At 57.7% G+C, this 17,648-nt stretch overlaps 1 protein-coding gene across 3 annotated transcripts in view; it reads right to left on the bottom strand.

Annotated features, from left to right (window-relative positions):
• Window positions 1-360: 360 nt before the first annotated feature.
• HIP1 (huntingtin interacting protein 1) overlaps window positions 361-17,648 on the bottom strand; it is a 171,748-nt gene continuing 154,460 nt past the window's right edge. For all 3 annotated transcript variants that reach the window (XM_084650866.1, XM_084650868.1, XM_084650867.1), the window contains 14 exons: window positions 15,803-15,997; window positions 15,136-15,283; window positions 12,614-12,700; window positions 11,730-11,837; window positions 11,498-11,634; window positions 10,997-11,107; window positions 10,240-10,298; window positions 7,527-7,620; window positions 6,309-6,409; window positions 5,867-5,972; window positions 4,965-5,088; window positions 4,634-4,695; window positions 4,287-4,398; window positions 361-3,546 (listed from right to left, as the gene is read on the bottom strand). In XM_084650866.1, coding sequence (XP_084506992.1) covers window positions 3,536-3,546; window positions 4,287-4,398; window positions 4,634-4,695; window positions 4,965-5,088; window positions 5,867-5,972; window positions 6,309-6,409; window positions 7,527-7,620; window positions 10,240-10,298; window positions 10,997-11,107; window positions 11,498-11,634; window positions 11,730-11,837; window positions 12,614-12,700; window positions 15,136-15,283; window positions 15,803-15,997 — 1,455 coding nt within the window. In that variant the 3' untranslated portion in view covers window positions 361-3,535. The remainder of the gene's footprint in view (window positions 3,547-4,286; window positions 4,399-4,633; window positions 4,696-4,964; window positions 5,089-5,866; window positions 5,973-6,308; window positions 6,410-7,526; window positions 7,621-10,239; window positions 10,299-10,996; window positions 11,108-11,497; window positions 11,635-11,729; window positions 11,838-12,613; window positions 12,701-15,135; window positions 15,284-15,802; window positions 15,998-17,648) is intronic.

Below are 17,648 nucleotides of genomic sequence, written 5' to 3'. Positions count from 1 at the left end.
CGGGCCAGACGGTGCGGTGAGCTGCTCAGCTGCTTCCGGGACCTGCTCCCAGGGACGCTCGGTCACCCAGGCTCGGGACAGTTAAAAAAGAAACGAGGAAAAGTCACTTCACATGGAAACAAATGTTGGATTTCCCCGAGATTCATCTGAGATCCCTGTCAGCCAACCCTGCCCCCATCCCGCTGAGAACCCATCAGCCCCCTCCATCTCTGCCCCCCAGAACCCCTTTGTCAGTCCCCACCTCCATCCTGCCGAGAACCCCTCCCGTCACCCCCCACCTCTGTCCTGCCAAGAACCGGTCAGCCCCACTCCTCCACAATCCCCCAGAACCCCGCCATCGGCCCCCCCCTCCAACCCCTTCATCAGCCTCCCTCCTTTTCCTCCGACAACCCCCCTGTCCCAGCTCTTCCTCCTGGCTCTGTCCCTGTGTCACCAGCCCGGGCGGGCTGCAGCCCGGAGAGCTGAGGTAGCTGGGGTTGAGCCACCCAGGTGGGACCCCGGACTGGGGGGAGGGAGTGTAAGCCACGACCCCTGCCGTGCCTGTTGCTGCTCTTATTGCTTTGGAGGTAGTTGCAGGCCAAGGGTGCTCCTTGGAGCCGGGGCTGTATTTGGTTTGTCGGCCTGCGGCGGGCGTGGAATGGGGGTGGATCACGCTGACTTGCGGAGGCAGTGAAAGCACCAGACACAAAGTCCTAGGGGGCTGGGAGCGCCGCCTAGGCTCAGCCAGGAGCAAGGTTCAGTGTTTAGTGTCAGAGATCCAGGGCTGGGGATGGCACGTGGGCGCCCTTGTGATGAACACCCCGGACCCACGTGCTGCCTGTCTGAAGGCCGGGGCTCTGTTTTCTCCTACATGCTGGGGCCCCAGAGAGGCACATGGTGCTACACGCCAGAACCAGCGTGAACAGCGGCTGGGCTGTCCCGGCTTGTCCCGCTATGGCTTGGGCTGGGCTATGGCCGTCAGCTTAGCTGGAGGTGGCTGGGTTATTACAGCTTCGGGAGGGACAAACGTCAGTCCTATCTGAAAAGGCGGGTTACTGGCCAGACTGGCCTGACCCAGCCTTGCTGGGAGCTTAGACCTGCCCCGGGGCCCGGCTGCAGCCATTGCTGACAAGGGTAACAGACACTTCCCATAGTTCAAGGGGACAGACTCAACCCCCAGAGTGGGTGGGCAGGGGCAGCAATGGCTTCCGTGGAGCTGGTCTGAATTGGGCCCAACTACTGCCACGGCTTGAACCAGCTAGTTTTCAAATTAGACACTGGGGACCAAGTAGGTGGCAACCCCATCCCGGCCAGAGGCATGTGAGACTGGGCATGGACCCGCAGCCCTTAGCCCTGGCAGGGGGACGGGGACCAGCCACGCACACCGGGCACTGACCCGCAGCCCCTCACCCTGGCAGGGGGAGGGGAACTGACCACATGCATCAGGCACTGACCCGCAGACTCTAGCCTTGGCAGGGGGACCAGCCACACACACTCAAAGCCAAATTTGCCTCCACATCTCACTACAGTGGGATTCCCATGGGATGAAACTGGCCCAGAGTTGCATGAACTGCCCCAGTGCAGGCTGCCAGCTGGGTACAAGCAGCCCAGTGTGCGGCCCGCAGGACTGGCCGGGCTGCGTCAGCAAGGAGCACCGACTGCTTTGTCAGCAGTGGCTGAGAGGCAGCACCGGAAAGCCCCCGCCCCGTTAGCAGAGCAGGACAGTGTTTTGTTACTGCTAGCCCAGCTCCCCATCCGTCCCCGGCTGGTGCTGTCTGAGCACGGGGGGCTGGGGATCTAAATGACGGGGTGACCACGTTCCGAGCAGCTGGCTGGGCTCCCAGGGCGGGGGGAGCTTAGATCCCTGGGAGCCAAAAGGTACCCTGGTTGCCTTTGGATTCGCTGCTGCTAAAGGGGTGAAATGACACAGGCCACCAAGCGTCTTCAGCCTCCTCTGCCCCATCTAGAAGGGAAGAGAGGCGTTCCCAGGGGTCACTGCTATGTTCCCATCCCTCGCTTCCCAAGCAAACCCCACAGCAGCTCTCTGGGCCATGGGCTGCCCCCGCGGGCTCACAGTGCACAGAAGATGCCCAACCATGTACCAGCATGGAGGGCACAGAGGCAGCAAAGGGGACCATGCTTGTTCCAAATTCCAGAGCAGCTTTCTGCTCCGTAGCAGCCCCCGGCTACATTTTGCTAAAGCGGAGGGCACTGAGGGTCAGTCCAGCACCAGATGCCTGCAGTCTGCACCAGCCATGCTGCTCAGATCAGCGAGGAGAACTGGCAGCTGGGGGCCCTGAAGAGCCCTATTGCCGGATGGCTGGAGCCAGTGTCCAAGTGTCGCCTTCCCACTGGGCGGGGATCAGAGCCAGTGGGGCAGCTTCGCGTATTACCCGCCGGGGCGGCCCAGGTAACTCTCCCTGATGGCAAAGGCAGAGGCTGTGATGGAGCGGCAGGAGCACCTTTGACAGTGATTTATTGGTGACAGTGATCTGCTCCAGGCACTAGGCTGGGACAGCTCCCTGCTCTGGGGTGGGGATGGATCAGCTCCCAGGACCAGGCTAGGAGCTCAGTGGACTCTCTCCCATGCTGTCAGCCCGAGGCACAGAGGGCTCGGGGAATAGCAGGGCGGTAACTCAGGTGCTGCTCTCGTCCTGCAGGAGCCTGGGGGAGTGACTGGGTCTTGCGCCTCCCCACCCCATCCCCCACTGGCTGTCTAACACATGGCTTTAAGGGACCAGGGCTCCCACGGACTGCGTGCTGGGGCTCCGCTGGCATCTCCCCGCCGCGGGAGGCTGGCTGCCCTGGGACGGCCCCGTTTGAAGTGCAGTAAGACACGCGCGGATGAGGTGTTATTGTGGCACGCTGGCCATCTTCCAGCAGTGAAAGGCACTCGTCGTCCACCCCACGGGTGCAGCACGCCCCCACGGGCTCTGAGCTGCGCAGGGCCAGCTCAGAACAGCAAGTGGGAGAGGAAGTGTGGGGGTGGGGAGGGCTGTGTGCCCAGCTGCGAGCCCAGAGCCCACCCAGCCTCCCCAGCAGAAGAACCGGCTTGGCTGCATTTCCCTGCCCTGCCCAGCGTGACACAGGCACCGTCTGGCGGGATGCTGGCTCTGAACCGGGCCAGCGTCTGCACTGACGGGGCTGGTGAAGCAGTGGGGTCAGAAAGCCAGCTGGGAGCTGCTGCCACCAGGGCACGTCGCCGAGGCAGAACCGGTTCAGAGTCTGTGCAAAGAATGAACCAAGGGTTACAGTCGGAACCTACAGGCGGTCCCCAAAGCAGCTGCACTAAACATGCGGGCAGAGTCTTGTGTCCCGTGGCTGCGGGAGCCTTGCTCCTGGCACTTCAGGCCTCTGCACGCTCTACTTGCCCAGTCGAGGGTGGGGCGGCTGCCCGGCCGGGCGCGCTGGAGGAGGGTCCTTGGGAACGCAGAGGACATGTGCTTCAAGTCGGATTTTGCACCGGTTTATTTTGTATCTTCAGAAAGAGCTGCACCAAGCTGGGTCCCGGCCAACTGAAGGGGCATCCATCGGCCGCTGATTCGGGCGTGGGAAGCTACTCTGCAGCTGGAGGGGGAGGAACACCAGCAAGGGTGGACAGAGGGTCAGAGGCTCTCAGAGTGGGCAGAACAAACGGAGGCTGTCAGCTCCTTAGGACCATCTTTTTGTTTCATGTTTGTGCAGCACCTGGTGTGGGGGGGCCTGCTCTGGGACTGGGACTCCCGGGCATTAGAGGAGAACAAATACTATTCCTGCCCGGCGCTAGGGACTCCTCCTCAGAGGAAATGGATGGTCTCCTCAACCACCGCCCCGCCCCGCTCCCCACAGCGCCCCCTGCTGGGAGAGGCTGGGCTGGCGTAGCCGGGAGCTCCCCCTAGCCCCAGCTCCCACAGCACTCCTAGTGGGAGTCTGTTTTGCGGTGTAATTTAGAGGTGTCATCTAGTGGGTTAAGCAAGGGACGCAGACACTCCTGGGCTCTACTCCCAGCTCAGACTCTTTGGGTGGCCCTAGGCAAACCACAACCTCTCTGCCTCAGTTTCCTCCACGAGGACTGTGGGATACTGATCCCCGCCCCCTGTGTCCCAGGGCGGGAGTTTTCCGGCAGGGACAGATGCTGCAGGAAAGGCCGTGGTGCTGCTGCCTGGGCTCTCACATCTCATTGCCTTTGTGCTCGTATCAGATTTCTCCAGGGTACCAGGGCAAGAGGCAGGGAGCGAATCTTCCCAGCTGGTCTGCTTCCTGCCCATCCCACCCCCCGCTGAGCTCAGGCGGTACACTTCCCTCCCGCTCCATCCCCGGGCACTTACCGTCCTCATCCCAGCCCTCCGCCACGCCTGCTAGCTTATAATGCTTCTTGCGGAGTTCTCCCAGCTTCTGGCGCTCCTTCTGCAGCTGGTTTTCCAGCTCCAACACTCGCACCTAGTGGGGAAGGGGAACGCCTTCTCATCACCTAGGCCAGCAGCTGTGCCTTAGTCCCTGTTTCTCTCCTCCCATGTCCCACCACACACCTTCCCATCCCCAGCCCACTCTGGGACTCTTCCCCATCCTCAGCTCCCCAGCAGCGTGTTTGTCCGCTAAACCCCCCCTCGTTAACCCTTGACAGGCCAGAAACAATGGGGCAGACTTTAGCCAGCCTAAGAGACGATGTCCCTACCTGAGAGTCCATTTCCTGGCGCTTGATCTGAGTTAGTGTCATGCTGGAGAAGTCCATACTGTCTGGGGGGGAAGAACAGACAAGTTGTACCTGTTACCAGTGCCCAGGACTCCCCCGGACACTGTGTTGAGAATGCTGAGCGGGCTCCCCAGCCGACGGATGAGCACACGCCCAGGAGGGGGCACACCGACATGAAGGATGGGCCCGATGGGCGAATGGAAGGAGACAGTGAAATGGGAGGGGCACTGATCTACACAGCTGCTGGCGAAGTGACGAGCCCTTTAGGGAAGCTGGGCAGAGATTACCCCACCCAGATGGGCCTAGCACTCACCTTTCTCCTCAATCTGAGATTTCCCTGACTTGGTGGAGGCCACCACCTCGGCAGTGGCCTGGTTCACGCCTCGCGATGCCTGCCGGAGCCTGGCCAGGTTAGCACTGTCCTTATCTGCTTTCACCTGCCGGATCAAAGAGAAGGGTCACATTCACCTCACGCAGGGGATGGGCCAGGAAAGGAAACAATCCATCTGCTGGGCTGGCTCCAGGGGCCATGTGAGCACAGCACAGCACAGCATGTGCTCTGTGCCTATGGCTGCCAGGAGCCCAAAGCCATGTTGGTGGCTAGCACACAGGGCCAGACTGAGGCCTGCCACTGAGCTGGTTGGGGGAGGGGGTAAAGAGCCTCCTCTTTGCACAGGTGTGTGGGAGAATCGCTCACCAAGAGCAAGGATTGCGTGGGAGGAGTCGTACCACTAGCCCCGCCCCCCACGCCAGGGGAAGGAGTCGTACGCTAGCCCCGCCCCCACAACCCATGTCCCCATTCCGTCTGCCGTGCTCTCCGGCTTAGGGCATGCAGCAGCAGGCCTGCTCCCCCTACAGGCACTGCTCTGCCCACCCCGGGGCTGTTCCCACGACACATAACCACACCCTCAGGAGAGATGTGGCCAGTGCTGGAGGCAGTTTTGGCCCATCACAAGTAGCTGACTTCGGGGGGGGGAGGGGGTTGGTGCTCTCACTTCCCTGGTCAGCTCCCGTGCTCAGATCATGGATGCAGGAGCAAGCAACAGTCCACAGGGGTATCAGCTGGGCTTCCAAGACAGAGGGCCTTGCTGCAAACTGGCAACTCCTCCCATCCCCACCACTGGAGCCGCCCCATTCCAAGCAGGCAAGCCAGCCGGCACCCCACACACAAGACCGGGCTGTATACAGAGGAGAGCGGCTGGGCAAAGCTCCTACCTTAGAGGCAGCCACCAGCTGGGCAGTGCTAGCTGCGATCTCGTGAGAACACACCATCAGCTCCTCGAATTTGCCTTTCCCTTGCACCACCAGGTCAGCGGCGTCACTGTGGAAGGCAGCAGAGGGAGTGGCTGGGATCCCAGTGTGCAGGCTACACCAAACAACCCACTCTTCCACCAGCTTGGGCAAGGGGATGCCATTGTGGCACTCAGCTCCCCAGTCTTGTTTGCCCAGAGCCGAGGCACCGGCAGGGCACAGGCCTGCCCCCAGCTCTCTGGCAGCAGTTCACTGGGCATCACATGGGAACTCCTGGCAAGGACTCAGCCGGGACTGGCACTGAACTTCCCCGTGACTTCACATGTTCACCGCCCATCTCAGACCCCCGGAGTCTCGCTCACAGTCCTCACAATGCGAAGCCGCCGCTGCCCCAATGGGTACTTACACCATGACGGTGGCTCCCCAACCCACGGCTTTGGAGGCGGAGATCAGGCCCTCCGTCCAGCGGGAATTCCTGGCGTAGAACTCCTTGGGGGAAGCTGCGCCCTGTCGTTCGGAGGAGAAAGGCCCAAGGGTGATGCACGGGAGGCCAGGGAGCGGCAGATGCCGCTCAGTCGCTCTGGCCCCTAGCCAGCCCTGCCTTGTCCCTAACCTGCCGGGATGATGACCAGGCTGGGGAGAAGCACCATGATCGAGGAGCTCCCAGAACAGCTGGTGCAGAGGTTTGTGGAAGAAGCTGAGCAGTAACCCAGGCAGGGTTTATGTCTCAGACACACGGACCCAGAAACGAGGACTCCACAGACAGCAGCCCTTCCGTGGCAGCAGGGAGGGGTTTACAGCCTTTGGCTCTCTGACCAGCCCACCCTGGCCTACCACTCTGCTCCCCCTCTTCCCCTCAGCCCTCCTGGCCACCCCATCCCCTGGATCTGCTTCTCTCCTCTTCCAAACCTCTCCTCGCTTCTCCAGGGAGGTCACTGCCATGGCTCAGAGGAGCAGGACCCAGCCCCGAATGCCCCACTGCCACTCACAACAGGAGACTCAATGTAGCCGGGGAACCTCGCCCCAAACTGAAGGATGCTGCCAGCCATGGAAAGACCATGGTGTCCTAGGCCAGCGATTCCCAGAGGCTGGCACCAGTACCCCCAGCTGCTACCTTAGACTCCCCATCACTCCCTTAGCGATAAGTGTCTATTGGCTCTGCGGTCATTCCATTCAATTGCGTTCAAACCCGCTATGGCTGGGAAAGCAGAGTGTGGAGCCCCACAGCTGCAGGGCAGGTCCGGACCCACACAGCTCAGGGGCGGGGACAGGCTCTGACGGGAACTGGATCCCTCCCAAACGTCTCTGAAGCCTGAAGTTGGCCATGTTGGAAAGTGACTCTGGGCTCGGGGCTTCCACTAACAGCCAGGTTCCCGGCTGGTGCCCAAACTTCCGGTAGCTGGCTCAATAGCTACAGGGCATGTAGAGCTCACACTCTGAGATCTTGAGGAAAAACCTCTCTCTGGCGCTCTGAGTTAGTGGCCTCCAGCTACTATGGAGACCCTAATCTGCTCCAGCTGCCAGAGAAGGCTGGGAGTCGCTGTGTCAGGCCACGGAGTGGCTGACATGGGGCTGCCAGCAGCAGCTCTCCCAGTGGGTGCACGCTAGCGAGTGCCCTGCTTACCCTTCCGCTCTCCACAATCTCCCTCTGGAGGTCCTTAGAAGCCAGGACTAGCACCTGGATAGCCTGCATCAGGTCCGTGCAGGAGCCCAGAATCCTGCAAGAGAGAACGGCAGCTCACAAGAAGGCAGGGAACAAACAGGCTAAAGAATATTTAGTTAACTTAGAAGTAATCAAGTTGGCAGGGCCTGATGAAATTCATCTTAGGGCACTTGAGGAAACAGCTGAAGCAAGCATGGAACCATCAGGATTATTCTCGAGAACTCCTGGGGAAGAGGCCCCTCGAGGACTGGAGAAGGGCAAATATAGCATCTGGCTTTAACAAGGGGAACAAAGAGGACCTGGGGGATTACAGACCAGTCAGCCTGACTTCAATACCTGGAAAGATACTGGAACAAATTATTAAACAATCCATTTGTAAGCACCTAGAGGACACTAGGATTATAAGAAGTAGCCAGCATGGATGTGTCATGGATAAATCACACCAAACCAATCGAATGTCCTTTCTGACAGGGCTACTGGCCTAATGGGTATGGGGGAAGCAGTAAATTTGATACATCTCGATTTGGGTCAGGCTTTTGACACAGTCCCACATGACATTCTCCTAAGCAAACTAGAGCAGCGGGTCCCAACCAGGGGTACGTGTGCCCCTGGGGGTACACAGAGGAATTCCAGGGGTCCATCAATTCATCTAGTTATTTGCTTAGTTTTACAACAGGCTACATAAAAAGCACTAGTGAAGTCAGTACAGACTAAAATTTCATACGGACAAAAGGAGAAAGTAACAATTTCCCGGTACTAGTGTGGCAGTGACACTTTTGTATTTTTATGTCTGATTTTGTAAGCAAGTCATTTTTAAGAGCAGTTAGCAATGGTTCGCTGTCAAATTGGGAGGGCATATTTAATGGGGTCCCACTGGAGTCAGTCCTGGGTCTGGTACTATCAATATTTGCATTAATGACTTGGATAATGGAGAGGAGAGGATGCTTATAAAACCTGCAGATGATACCAGGCTGGGAGGGGTTGCAAGTACTTTGGACAACAGGATTAGAATTCAAAACAAAATGGAGAACTGGTTTGAAATGAACAAGATGAAATTCAATATGGACAAGTGCAAAGTACGGCACTGAGGAAGGAAAAGTCAAATACACAACTACAAACTGGGGAGTAACTGGCTAGGTGGCAGCAGTGCTGAAAAGCACCTGCAGTTACAGTGGGTCATAAACTGAATATGAGTTAATGTGACAGAGCTGTGAAAAAGGCGAATATCCTTTTGGGATGTTTTAACCGGAGTCTTGTATCTAAGACAGAGGAGGTAATTCTCCCTCTCTGCTCAGCACTGGGGAGGCCTCAGCTGGAGCGCTGTGTCCAGTTCTGGGCCCCACGCTTTAGGAAAGATGTGGACAAACTGGAGAGAGTCCAGAGGACAGCAACAAAAATGCTCAAAGGTTTAGAAAACCTGACGTGTGAGGAAAGGTTAGAAAACTGGGCATGTTTAGTCTGGAGGAAAGGAGACTGAGGGGGACCTAATATATTTTTCAAATACATTAAGGGCTGCTATAAAGAGGCCGGTGATCAGTCATTCTCCATCCATTGAAGGAATGAAAAGAAGCAATGGGCTTAACCTGCAGCCAGGGAGATTTAGGTTTGGTATTAGGAAAATCTTTCTAACTCTCAGGGAATTGGCTTCCAAGGGAGGTTGTGGAATCCCTGACACTGGAGTTTTAAGACCAGGTTGGACAAACTGCTGTCAGGGCTGGTCTAGGTTTACGTGGTCCTGCCTCAGTGCAGAGGGCTGGACTAGAAGACCTTCCAGTCCCACATTTCTATGACTAGGTACAAAGCTAATTCCCATTCACACCCTCATGGCTCCACAGACTCCCCTCCCTGAACAGCTAAACTGGCAGGAAAGACAGAGCTCATGGGGCTCCTCTGCTGGGCACAACTCTCCCAAGCACCGCCCACTCAGAGGGTGAGCACCCAGCAACATCACCCTCCCTACACGATGGGCTCCTCGGTGCCCTCTGGCCTCAGCCTGCTGCGAGCGAGAAGGGCTCCGGTGGGCGGGCGCTCTGAGGGTGCGCGCTTGTTCCCTCGGGGTGGAACTCCCCATTGGGTCGAGGGTGCCTAGGCCTTGTTCTGGTGCCCTGCGTGGGGAGCTGCCCCACAGCCAGTGCTGCCGGCAAACACAGGGCTCTCCCTCAAACAGCACACAAGAGACCGCGGCTACCTGCATGGCTGCGTGGGCATCGGGGCTTGGATACCGCGTGCCTCGCAGTGGTACCAGCGTTGCAACACAGGGCGGTGGGCCTGCGGGGTGGGAGGAGCACGCTCCCCATAACAGCCTCCCCGCTGTCCCTGGAACATAGCGAGGTCGTGGGAAAATCCCAAGCATTTTTGTCTTTACTACAAGCACCGCTGACCCCTCCCCCTGTTGTATTTAGCATCTTCCTTTGCTTTCACTGCTTGACTGTGATGTTTTAATGGTTTTACTGTTGCTCAGCATGAATCAGCCCTTTCACTGCGCTTCACAGGCGGGAGTCCTCCCAGCCACGCTGGGCGCCCGGCCAGGGCCACAATCTCTGTTTGCAGCCCCCCTGCAAGTCAGCGGTGGGCTCGGCGTTAGAACCCTGCAGTTTCTGTGCTCATGGCACCAGCCCACGGAGCCGCTCTGACTGCAGACAGCAAGCGGGGTAGATCTTGACTTTGTACTTACCTCTCATTGACCTCCAGCTTGACCCCGGTGTCCCCAGCCCGAGACTTGCTCAGCATATCCTGTTGAGAGCAACAGAGCCATGGTGTGAAACTCATGGTCAGGGTGTGCGCGGACACCTGGTTACACAGGACAATGCAGATCCTCACCGATCACCAAGCCCAACCGCAGCGCCCCTATCACCCCACACGGGGACCAGCTCCCGGCACTGTGACTGAAAGCCCACGGCAAGGGCCTGCGAGCCGCATTCCCTCGCCCCACTGCTCTACTGCACAGCTCCATCTGCAAGCACTGTCCTGAGCTGTCGGCACCGTGCAGCACACCTGACCAGAGCTTGAGGGGACAGGAGATGGGTCTGGAGCAGCCCTTCAATGGCTCTGATTCTCCCAGTGCAGCATTAGCCTGTGGGGCCACAGTGGGTCCGGGCCCACAAGGGAACATACCAGATTCCAGCCACTGACATCACCTGGCTGCAACAACCACAGCTGAGGGCTGCCAGGCAGCTGCCCTCCACGTCTGGCTGGTCAGCGATCTCCTGAGACAAGCAGGAATCTGGGAGGCTCCTGGTGATGCAGCTTTCGGTTACCCACTGTGGGCTGCTGACTGGCTGGAGTCTGCCCTGTGGCATCTGCATGGCACTTGCTGTGTTACTTTGGTGACCCCGGGGCTGCTGGTTTGAATCACCGCAGAGCAGGGGTTGCTGGGAGTGAAGCCAGACAAGGAACAGCTCCCCACCCCTCCAGCCACTCTCTTGTCTCACCTCTATCCTGGCAACTGCTGTCTCGACAGCGGCTGACGTGGCTGCCATCTCCTTGTCCACCAGGTCCCCCAGCTCCTCCTGCTCAACGTCCAGGCCTTTGGGCCGAAGCTCCTGGGAGAAGAACTCGGGAGAGTGAATGGCCCGAGCAGAAAGGGGCAGCGGAGGGCTAAAAAGCAGGCCACACACACTAACACAGCCCCCAGCCTGCCAGGGCAGCCATCCCAACGGGGCACAGAGCAGGGCAGATGCATACCCCAGGAGTTCCCCTTTTGGACCGTATCTCCTGAGCAGTTCCACAGCCTCTGGGGTCTGCCTCTCTCAGAGACCCTCGCCCCCGCCCCAGAGGGATCCTCCCAACCATGCCTGTTGCCCTTGCATGCCTATGGCCCACTCTGGAGCAGTCAGTCTCCTATGGCCCTGTCCTAGGCTGCAGCTGCTCAATACGAAACAGGCCCCCTGCCCAGAGAGGGGTCTGACTCCAGCTCGTTCCAGCCCTCTCACCTCTCCGATGGCGCTGATTTGGCTCAGGCAGTTTCTCACGGCGGTGCAGTCAGCGCCCCCCAGGGAGGCCTCCTCTTTCAGGGCACCAAGGTAGCGCAGGGCCTCGCTCCCGCACTGCTTACACGTCTCTGACAGCACTGAAACCAGGCCACAAAGGCAAGAGCTGGCTGAGGAAGGCAGGAGCGTGCAGCGGGAACAGCCCCAGCCCCCTTGCCCCGGCGGGGATACTTACAGTCAGCAGGCTCCATAGGGACCATGTGGGAGGTGGCGCTGCCCTGCAAGATGGTGTCACTGATGAGGTGGGCAAATAGGGCCACGCACGGCAGCAGGCTGCTTACATCTGCAGGCAAGGGAGACAGAAGGGGGAGACGGCCCCTGCTAAGTCACTGGCCACCTCAGCGGTTGAGCCAGCCCCATCGCTGCCCTCTCAGTCCCTTGGGCAAACAAGACTTGCAGGTTTGAGAGGGTCAGATTCAAAGGGAGCTGAGCAGGTATGTTCCTTACTCCCTCAGGGCACCAGAGCCAGGCGCAGACCCAGCCCTGAGCCCTCGCTCACCGCAGCTCAGAGATCCCCTTCCCAGGATGATGTCCGCAGCAGCCATGCATGCGCACGCCGGCCTCAGTATCAGGTCAGTACAGGCACAGAGGGCGTGTGCAGCCCCACTGCCTGCGGCCTCACTGCGCCCTGGCACGGCTATGGCTTTGGGAACTACAGCCCAGCCCCCTCTGGACTCAGTTTCTCACACTCTGCACTGGAGCTGAGCTTGCTCTTGCCCGGCTGCGGCCAGGGGAGCCAAGGGCTGCTGTTGCTTTGCTTCTTGGGTGCTGTGGGAAGGGTCAAGTGCTTGGTGTGACACGCTGAGTGCAGGGTTCCAAGAGGGGGCGCTGTGTCCCTCACACACAGGGCTGGCCTGTGGGCTGCGGGGTCTGAGGCTTGGCACATCCGTAAGGAGAGAGGATGGGATCTTCTGGAGGGAGGCCGGATCCCTGTGGAAGCCCCCACAGTTTGCTCTGCCAGCACTCCTCAGCCCCGAGTAGCCCTTGCCGATGGCGTGCAGAGGAAGGTGCACGGTGAGCCCGCAGTGAGGGGGCTCAGGGCCCCGGCAGCTCTCTCACCTGAGCGGTTGGAAAGGTATTTGCCATGCACGCCCTGAAGCCGCTCTATGCAGTCGGAGGCAGCCAACGTTCTGCTCAGGAGATAATCTGCACGCACAAGAGAGACCCGGAAGGAACTCAGCAGTCTGCGCAGCCTCCGGGGCTACACACAGACTCACCCCCTGCCCATCTGCCTGCTGCCAACACCTGCCCAAGGGGCTCCCGGCAGAGCCTGCCCCTGAGCCACTCTAAGCCCCCGACTGAGCGATGCAGAGTGCTGTCCAGAGGGGCTGGGCTCTGGGACCCAGTCACTCGTTGCCCCAGTTACACAACGAAACCCCCTCAAAACCAGCGGAGATGGAGGCAGCACGGCAGGGCCAGCTGGCTGCATCTTGCTCCTGCCACCCCCGGAGCAGAGCACGGCACTCGGTGCGGGCGCTCTGGAGCGAGGCCAAAGGGAAAGGCCTGCGGGGAGTCTGGCCACCTCTGGGAATACTGGACTTCAGTGCATTGGGGTCCTTTCCAAAGGCAAAACGTTTGCTCTCCAGAAGAGTTACTAGGAGCCCTGAGGAGATGTCGCCTCTGGCAGGGCTCCCCAGTGTGTGTGTGTGTGTGTGGGGCGGTGGGGATGCGTGTGTGTGTGTGCGGGGGTGGGGGACGGGACGGGACGGGACGACTCCATCACAGGAAGGACGGTCATCCCAACCTTCCCTGTAGGCTGGGGCAGAATATGAGCAAAGAGCTCCTGAGAGCTCCCAACCTAGTCCCTACTCCTGGCTTCCCGATTTCTGCCCTCAGCCAAATCCCCACACTATGGCCGGAGCCCCCTCCTGCCAGGCAAATGCCTTTTACTCCTGAGGGCATTCTGCACAAAAAAAAAATATAAAAATTCTGCACCAAAAAATTAAAAATTCTGCACACAATATTTTAAAATTCTGCAAGTTTTATTTGTCAATAAATAAATGCAGAGGCACCAGCATGGCAGTGGGGAGCACAGGCCACTGGCTGCATGTAGGCGGAAGATCACCCTGTAGCTCCCCAATCCCCCGGACACAGACTCAGCAGTGAGGCTGCACCCGACCCTAACACAGCACAAAGCCTGCACCTGACCCAGAAACACCTTGGGGTCCTGTCTCCCTGCGCCAGGCGCACCAAGTGTGGGGCAGGCAGGCTCAGCCAGGGAGGATCCAAGTGTGGACGGGCTCAGTGTGGGGGGATCCAGGTGTGGGGTGAGAAGATTCTGTGTGGGACAACCTGGGTGCAGGCAGCTCAGTGGGGGTATAGGTGTGGGGGGATCTGGATACACAGAGGCTCACTGGGGGGTGGGGGGGTCCCAGGTGCAATGGGACTCTGCAGGGGCTTCCAGGTGAAGGTGGCTGGGGCTCAGTGGAGGGGTCTATGTATGAGGGTCTCAGCAGCTGGGTCTGGGTGTTGCGGGAGTGGGGCTTCATGGGGTAGGAGTCTGGGTGCAGCTAGTTGGGGGTCAGGAGGCAGGGGGTCTGGGTGCAGGTGGGCTCCAGATGCAGGGGTTGAGGTTCCGTGGGGTGGGGTTCGGGTAGAGAGAGCTACAGGGGTTCTGGGTGTAAGGGGTGAGGCTTGGTGGGGGTGTCTGGGTATGGGAGGTCTGGATACATGGGGGTTGGATGGATGGGGGAGCAGCTCCCCATACAGTGACCCCACCCCCTGCAGCTGAGGAGACATGAGGGCAGCAAACAGGAAGTTGCTGAACTTCCTGGAGCTGGGAGAGGTTTTTGGGGGTGGGTCTGACACAGCTCTAGCTATTCCTTGCAGGGGAAGAGGAAGTCCCGTCCGCCCAGCCGAGACTAGCAGCTGATCCTGGCTCAAGGTAGGAGCCACTGGCTGGGGTGTCCCCAGCCCTGCGGTGATTTACCTCTCCACTGGCTGTTCCGGGTGTCTGAAACGATGTACCTGTACAGCTAGGGAGTGGGGTGTGACTGTTCCTGCTGCTTCCCTGTCAGAAAGTCATTTTTTTTGCGGGGAAGCAAAGAAATCTGCGGGGAACGTGAATTCTGCGCATATGCAGGGGTGCAGAATTACCCTAGGAGTAGCCTTTGCACTCATCTGTGCTGAAGATTTTAGGGAGGGACAGCAAATGATTCCTTGGGACACACCCCGAACGTAACGGACTCAGTTTACTGGACGCACACGGGTCTGTATGTGCACGCTATGGAACACTTGGTGAGACACCCCTGAAATGCCTGGCACTGGCCAAGCACTGCCTGAGTGAGGGGGAGTGGGGTTATTACCCCGGAAGCTGCAGTCAGTGGCACTAGCTCTAGGCCAGTTTAGCTGCCAGGGAGCAATCCTGAGGGTTTATCCTCAGCAGCTCCTAGGGGAGGCAAGTGGCTAGCCAAACGCTGAGACTGAATTCTGGGCCGGTTCCCCCCGAATGGCACCCAATCCTGAATTAATAAGAGCTTTTGCCCCTTGTGTGTGAGCAGTCAGAGGTCAGTGCAGCTGGATACACCCAGAACAGAGGGAGGAGCCAGCCCAACCCTTACGGCAAGGCAGCTAGGCCATACCTGCGGAGCTCGTGCAGCTGATGTGGGTGGGGTCATCGAGTCGGTTCAGGGAGTCCTGCACTATCTGCTCTGCCTCCTGCACCGTGCACTGCAGCAAGGCAAACTGCTCGTCCAGGAGCCGCTGCTGAAGGGCCTGCTCACGGCTCTCCTGAAGGACACACAAAGAGAGGAGAGAGCTCAGGGCCTTCCCAAGCTGCAGCCAGGACACCCTGGCAGCTCTGGTCAAGAACGGCAAGCCCACTGACATGCCAGAGCCATGTAATCGAAAGAGTAAGGGCCGTATCTGGCTGCTCTGGCTCCAGTTCCTTCCAGCAGGAGGAAAGGGGGCAGAAGGGGACTAAAACACCACAGCCATGGGGTGTTCCCCTAATCTTTCCATTTAAGGAAGAAGAGTTTTGGGGCTATCAGTTCCTAGCATGCAATGCTCCATCTTGACCCGAGCAGCCAAGCCAGGAGGAGTCCAACAGCACTGCATGCTGGGACGTGCAGCCTCCATGCATCACAGCTCCACAGCCTTAGGGCTACTGCATTTCACACAAGAGCTGCCCTGGGACTCCGGCCAATGCACTGGGGGAAGTCGGGGTGCCCGGGTGCTCAGGGGATGGAGTGTGGCTGTTGCCATGTTGCTGTCCACCTCGGGCATCCCCAAACTGGCAGACAGCAGTACCTTCTCTCCCAGCTGGATCTGCAGTGTCTCCAGCGTTCTGCTGCTGCTCTCCTTCTCGCTGTCCAGAGTGTCCTTTAGCTGCTGCAGCTCGGCCTGCAACGACGCCACCTCCTGGCTGCGCTGGGCCACTGCCACCACCAAGGTGTCCCTCTCCTGCTCCAAGCCCGCTGTCTTGGTGCTACGCTCTGCCTCCGACTGCAGGGCAAAGGGAACAGAGGGAGGAATGGGGAAGAGAAAAGATGAGGGTGGACCAAGCACCCTCATTCCGGGATCCCTCCTCCCCTACTATATTCCAAAATTAAACCACCTCAGAGCCCAGTGTGCTGGGAAAGCGAGTTCCTGCCGCCTGCGATGTGACGTCAGCCTGTCCTGCTGGCAGGCTGAGCCCACCCAGACTTACCAGAAGATACCCACTTCCACTGCTGCTCCACAAGCAGCAAGCTCCCAACCAGGGAGATCTCACTGGGGGAAGCACGCGCTCCAGTGGTTTCCCCAAGAATTGAAATGGGGGGGGGTGTTCGAATTTACAGGGGGGGTTGTCAGGGCTGATGAGCGGTGAGACTGTGAGGGTGAAGGTGGGCTGTATGGCACCATAGTAAAAACTGAAAAACGTTTCATGACCATTTTATTAGATTTAACTCATGTTTTAACATCATCACACAAATTAAAGTTGGCTACTCAAGCCTTCTATGAAGCACTACGTCTACATCCTTCTTGGTTTCTTGTTATACTTTTGCACAACTCTGTTAATGAACTTCTGGAATGCCATGCGTTCATCTTTGGTGGCTTCTCGTGTGTCCGGTAGTTCCACTCCTTCAATTGATATGCTCATTAGTTCATTCACATAATCAGGCAGAAGGCGACTTCTTTCAGAACACAAAATTCTATTCAATGATGAAAAAGAACGCTCAGCTGTAGCTGTTGTGACTGGGAGTAGCAAGAGATGAATTCCTATTTCTTTCATCCCAGGAAACAGAGCACAAAGATCAGGTCGAGCCACTAGTAATGATAAAAAAGAAGTTGAAGTCAAATATTCATTCATTCGTCGTATGATATTCCACTCTTGTGTTCAAATTCTCTATTCTGTCCTGAGCACACGGCAGCCCCATTGCTGGTAGTGCCTCACTCCACTCAACTGTCGGTGTTTTATAGGACAGGGATCTGTAAAAGCTATGCAGAGGTTGAGCAGAACCTAGAAGTCGCTGGTGCAGATTTTTAAGAATCAAGTCGGTGTATTTTTTCAGTTGTCTTAAACACTTCTGTCTTCTTCACTTAAGGATTCAATATAAATGCCTTCATTAGTCAACTTCTGGACTGAAGTCTTTGCTTCTTCCAGTACTTTTTCAATAGATAGAATCATAGAATATCAGGGTTGGAAGGGACCTCAGGCGGTCATCTAGTCCAACCCCCTGCTCAAAGCAGGACCGATCCCCAATTAAATCATAGCTCTCTGATTGATCCAATGTAGCTTCTATTGCTGGACAAAGATCTACTACTGTTGTAGCAGATGCCTGGATGGCATTGTTTAATGACCAAAGTGGTTTCAACAGTAGATTTACAAGAGAGAGAATGGCAATAGTCTTCTCTGAACGTAGTAGCAAAAGTAATCCACCAGCCTCACTACTTAGATCCATCCCATCTTGGTAGATACTTTCCAAAGCCAGTAATAATGGCTGGAGTAATTTTAAGACAACAGCCAAGGATTGCTCATGAGAAATCCAGCGGGTTTTCCCAGGTTGGACTAATTTGAACTTCAGTCCAGTGTATCTTCTATATTTTCCAAGATATTCAATCTTTTTGGACTCTTGCTGAAAAAAGAATATAATGAAGACATTAAATTTTTAAA

The sequence above is a fragment of the Lepidochelys olivacea genome, assembly GCF_965140295.1.
Source record: "Lepidochelys olivacea isolate rLepOli2 genome assembly, chromosome: 17".
NCBI lineage: Eukaryota > Metazoa > Chordata > Testudines > Cheloniidae > Lepidochelys > Lepidochelys olivacea.
Note: the sequence above shows the minus strand (reverse complement) of the source record. Positions and strands in the feature narration are given on the sequence as shown.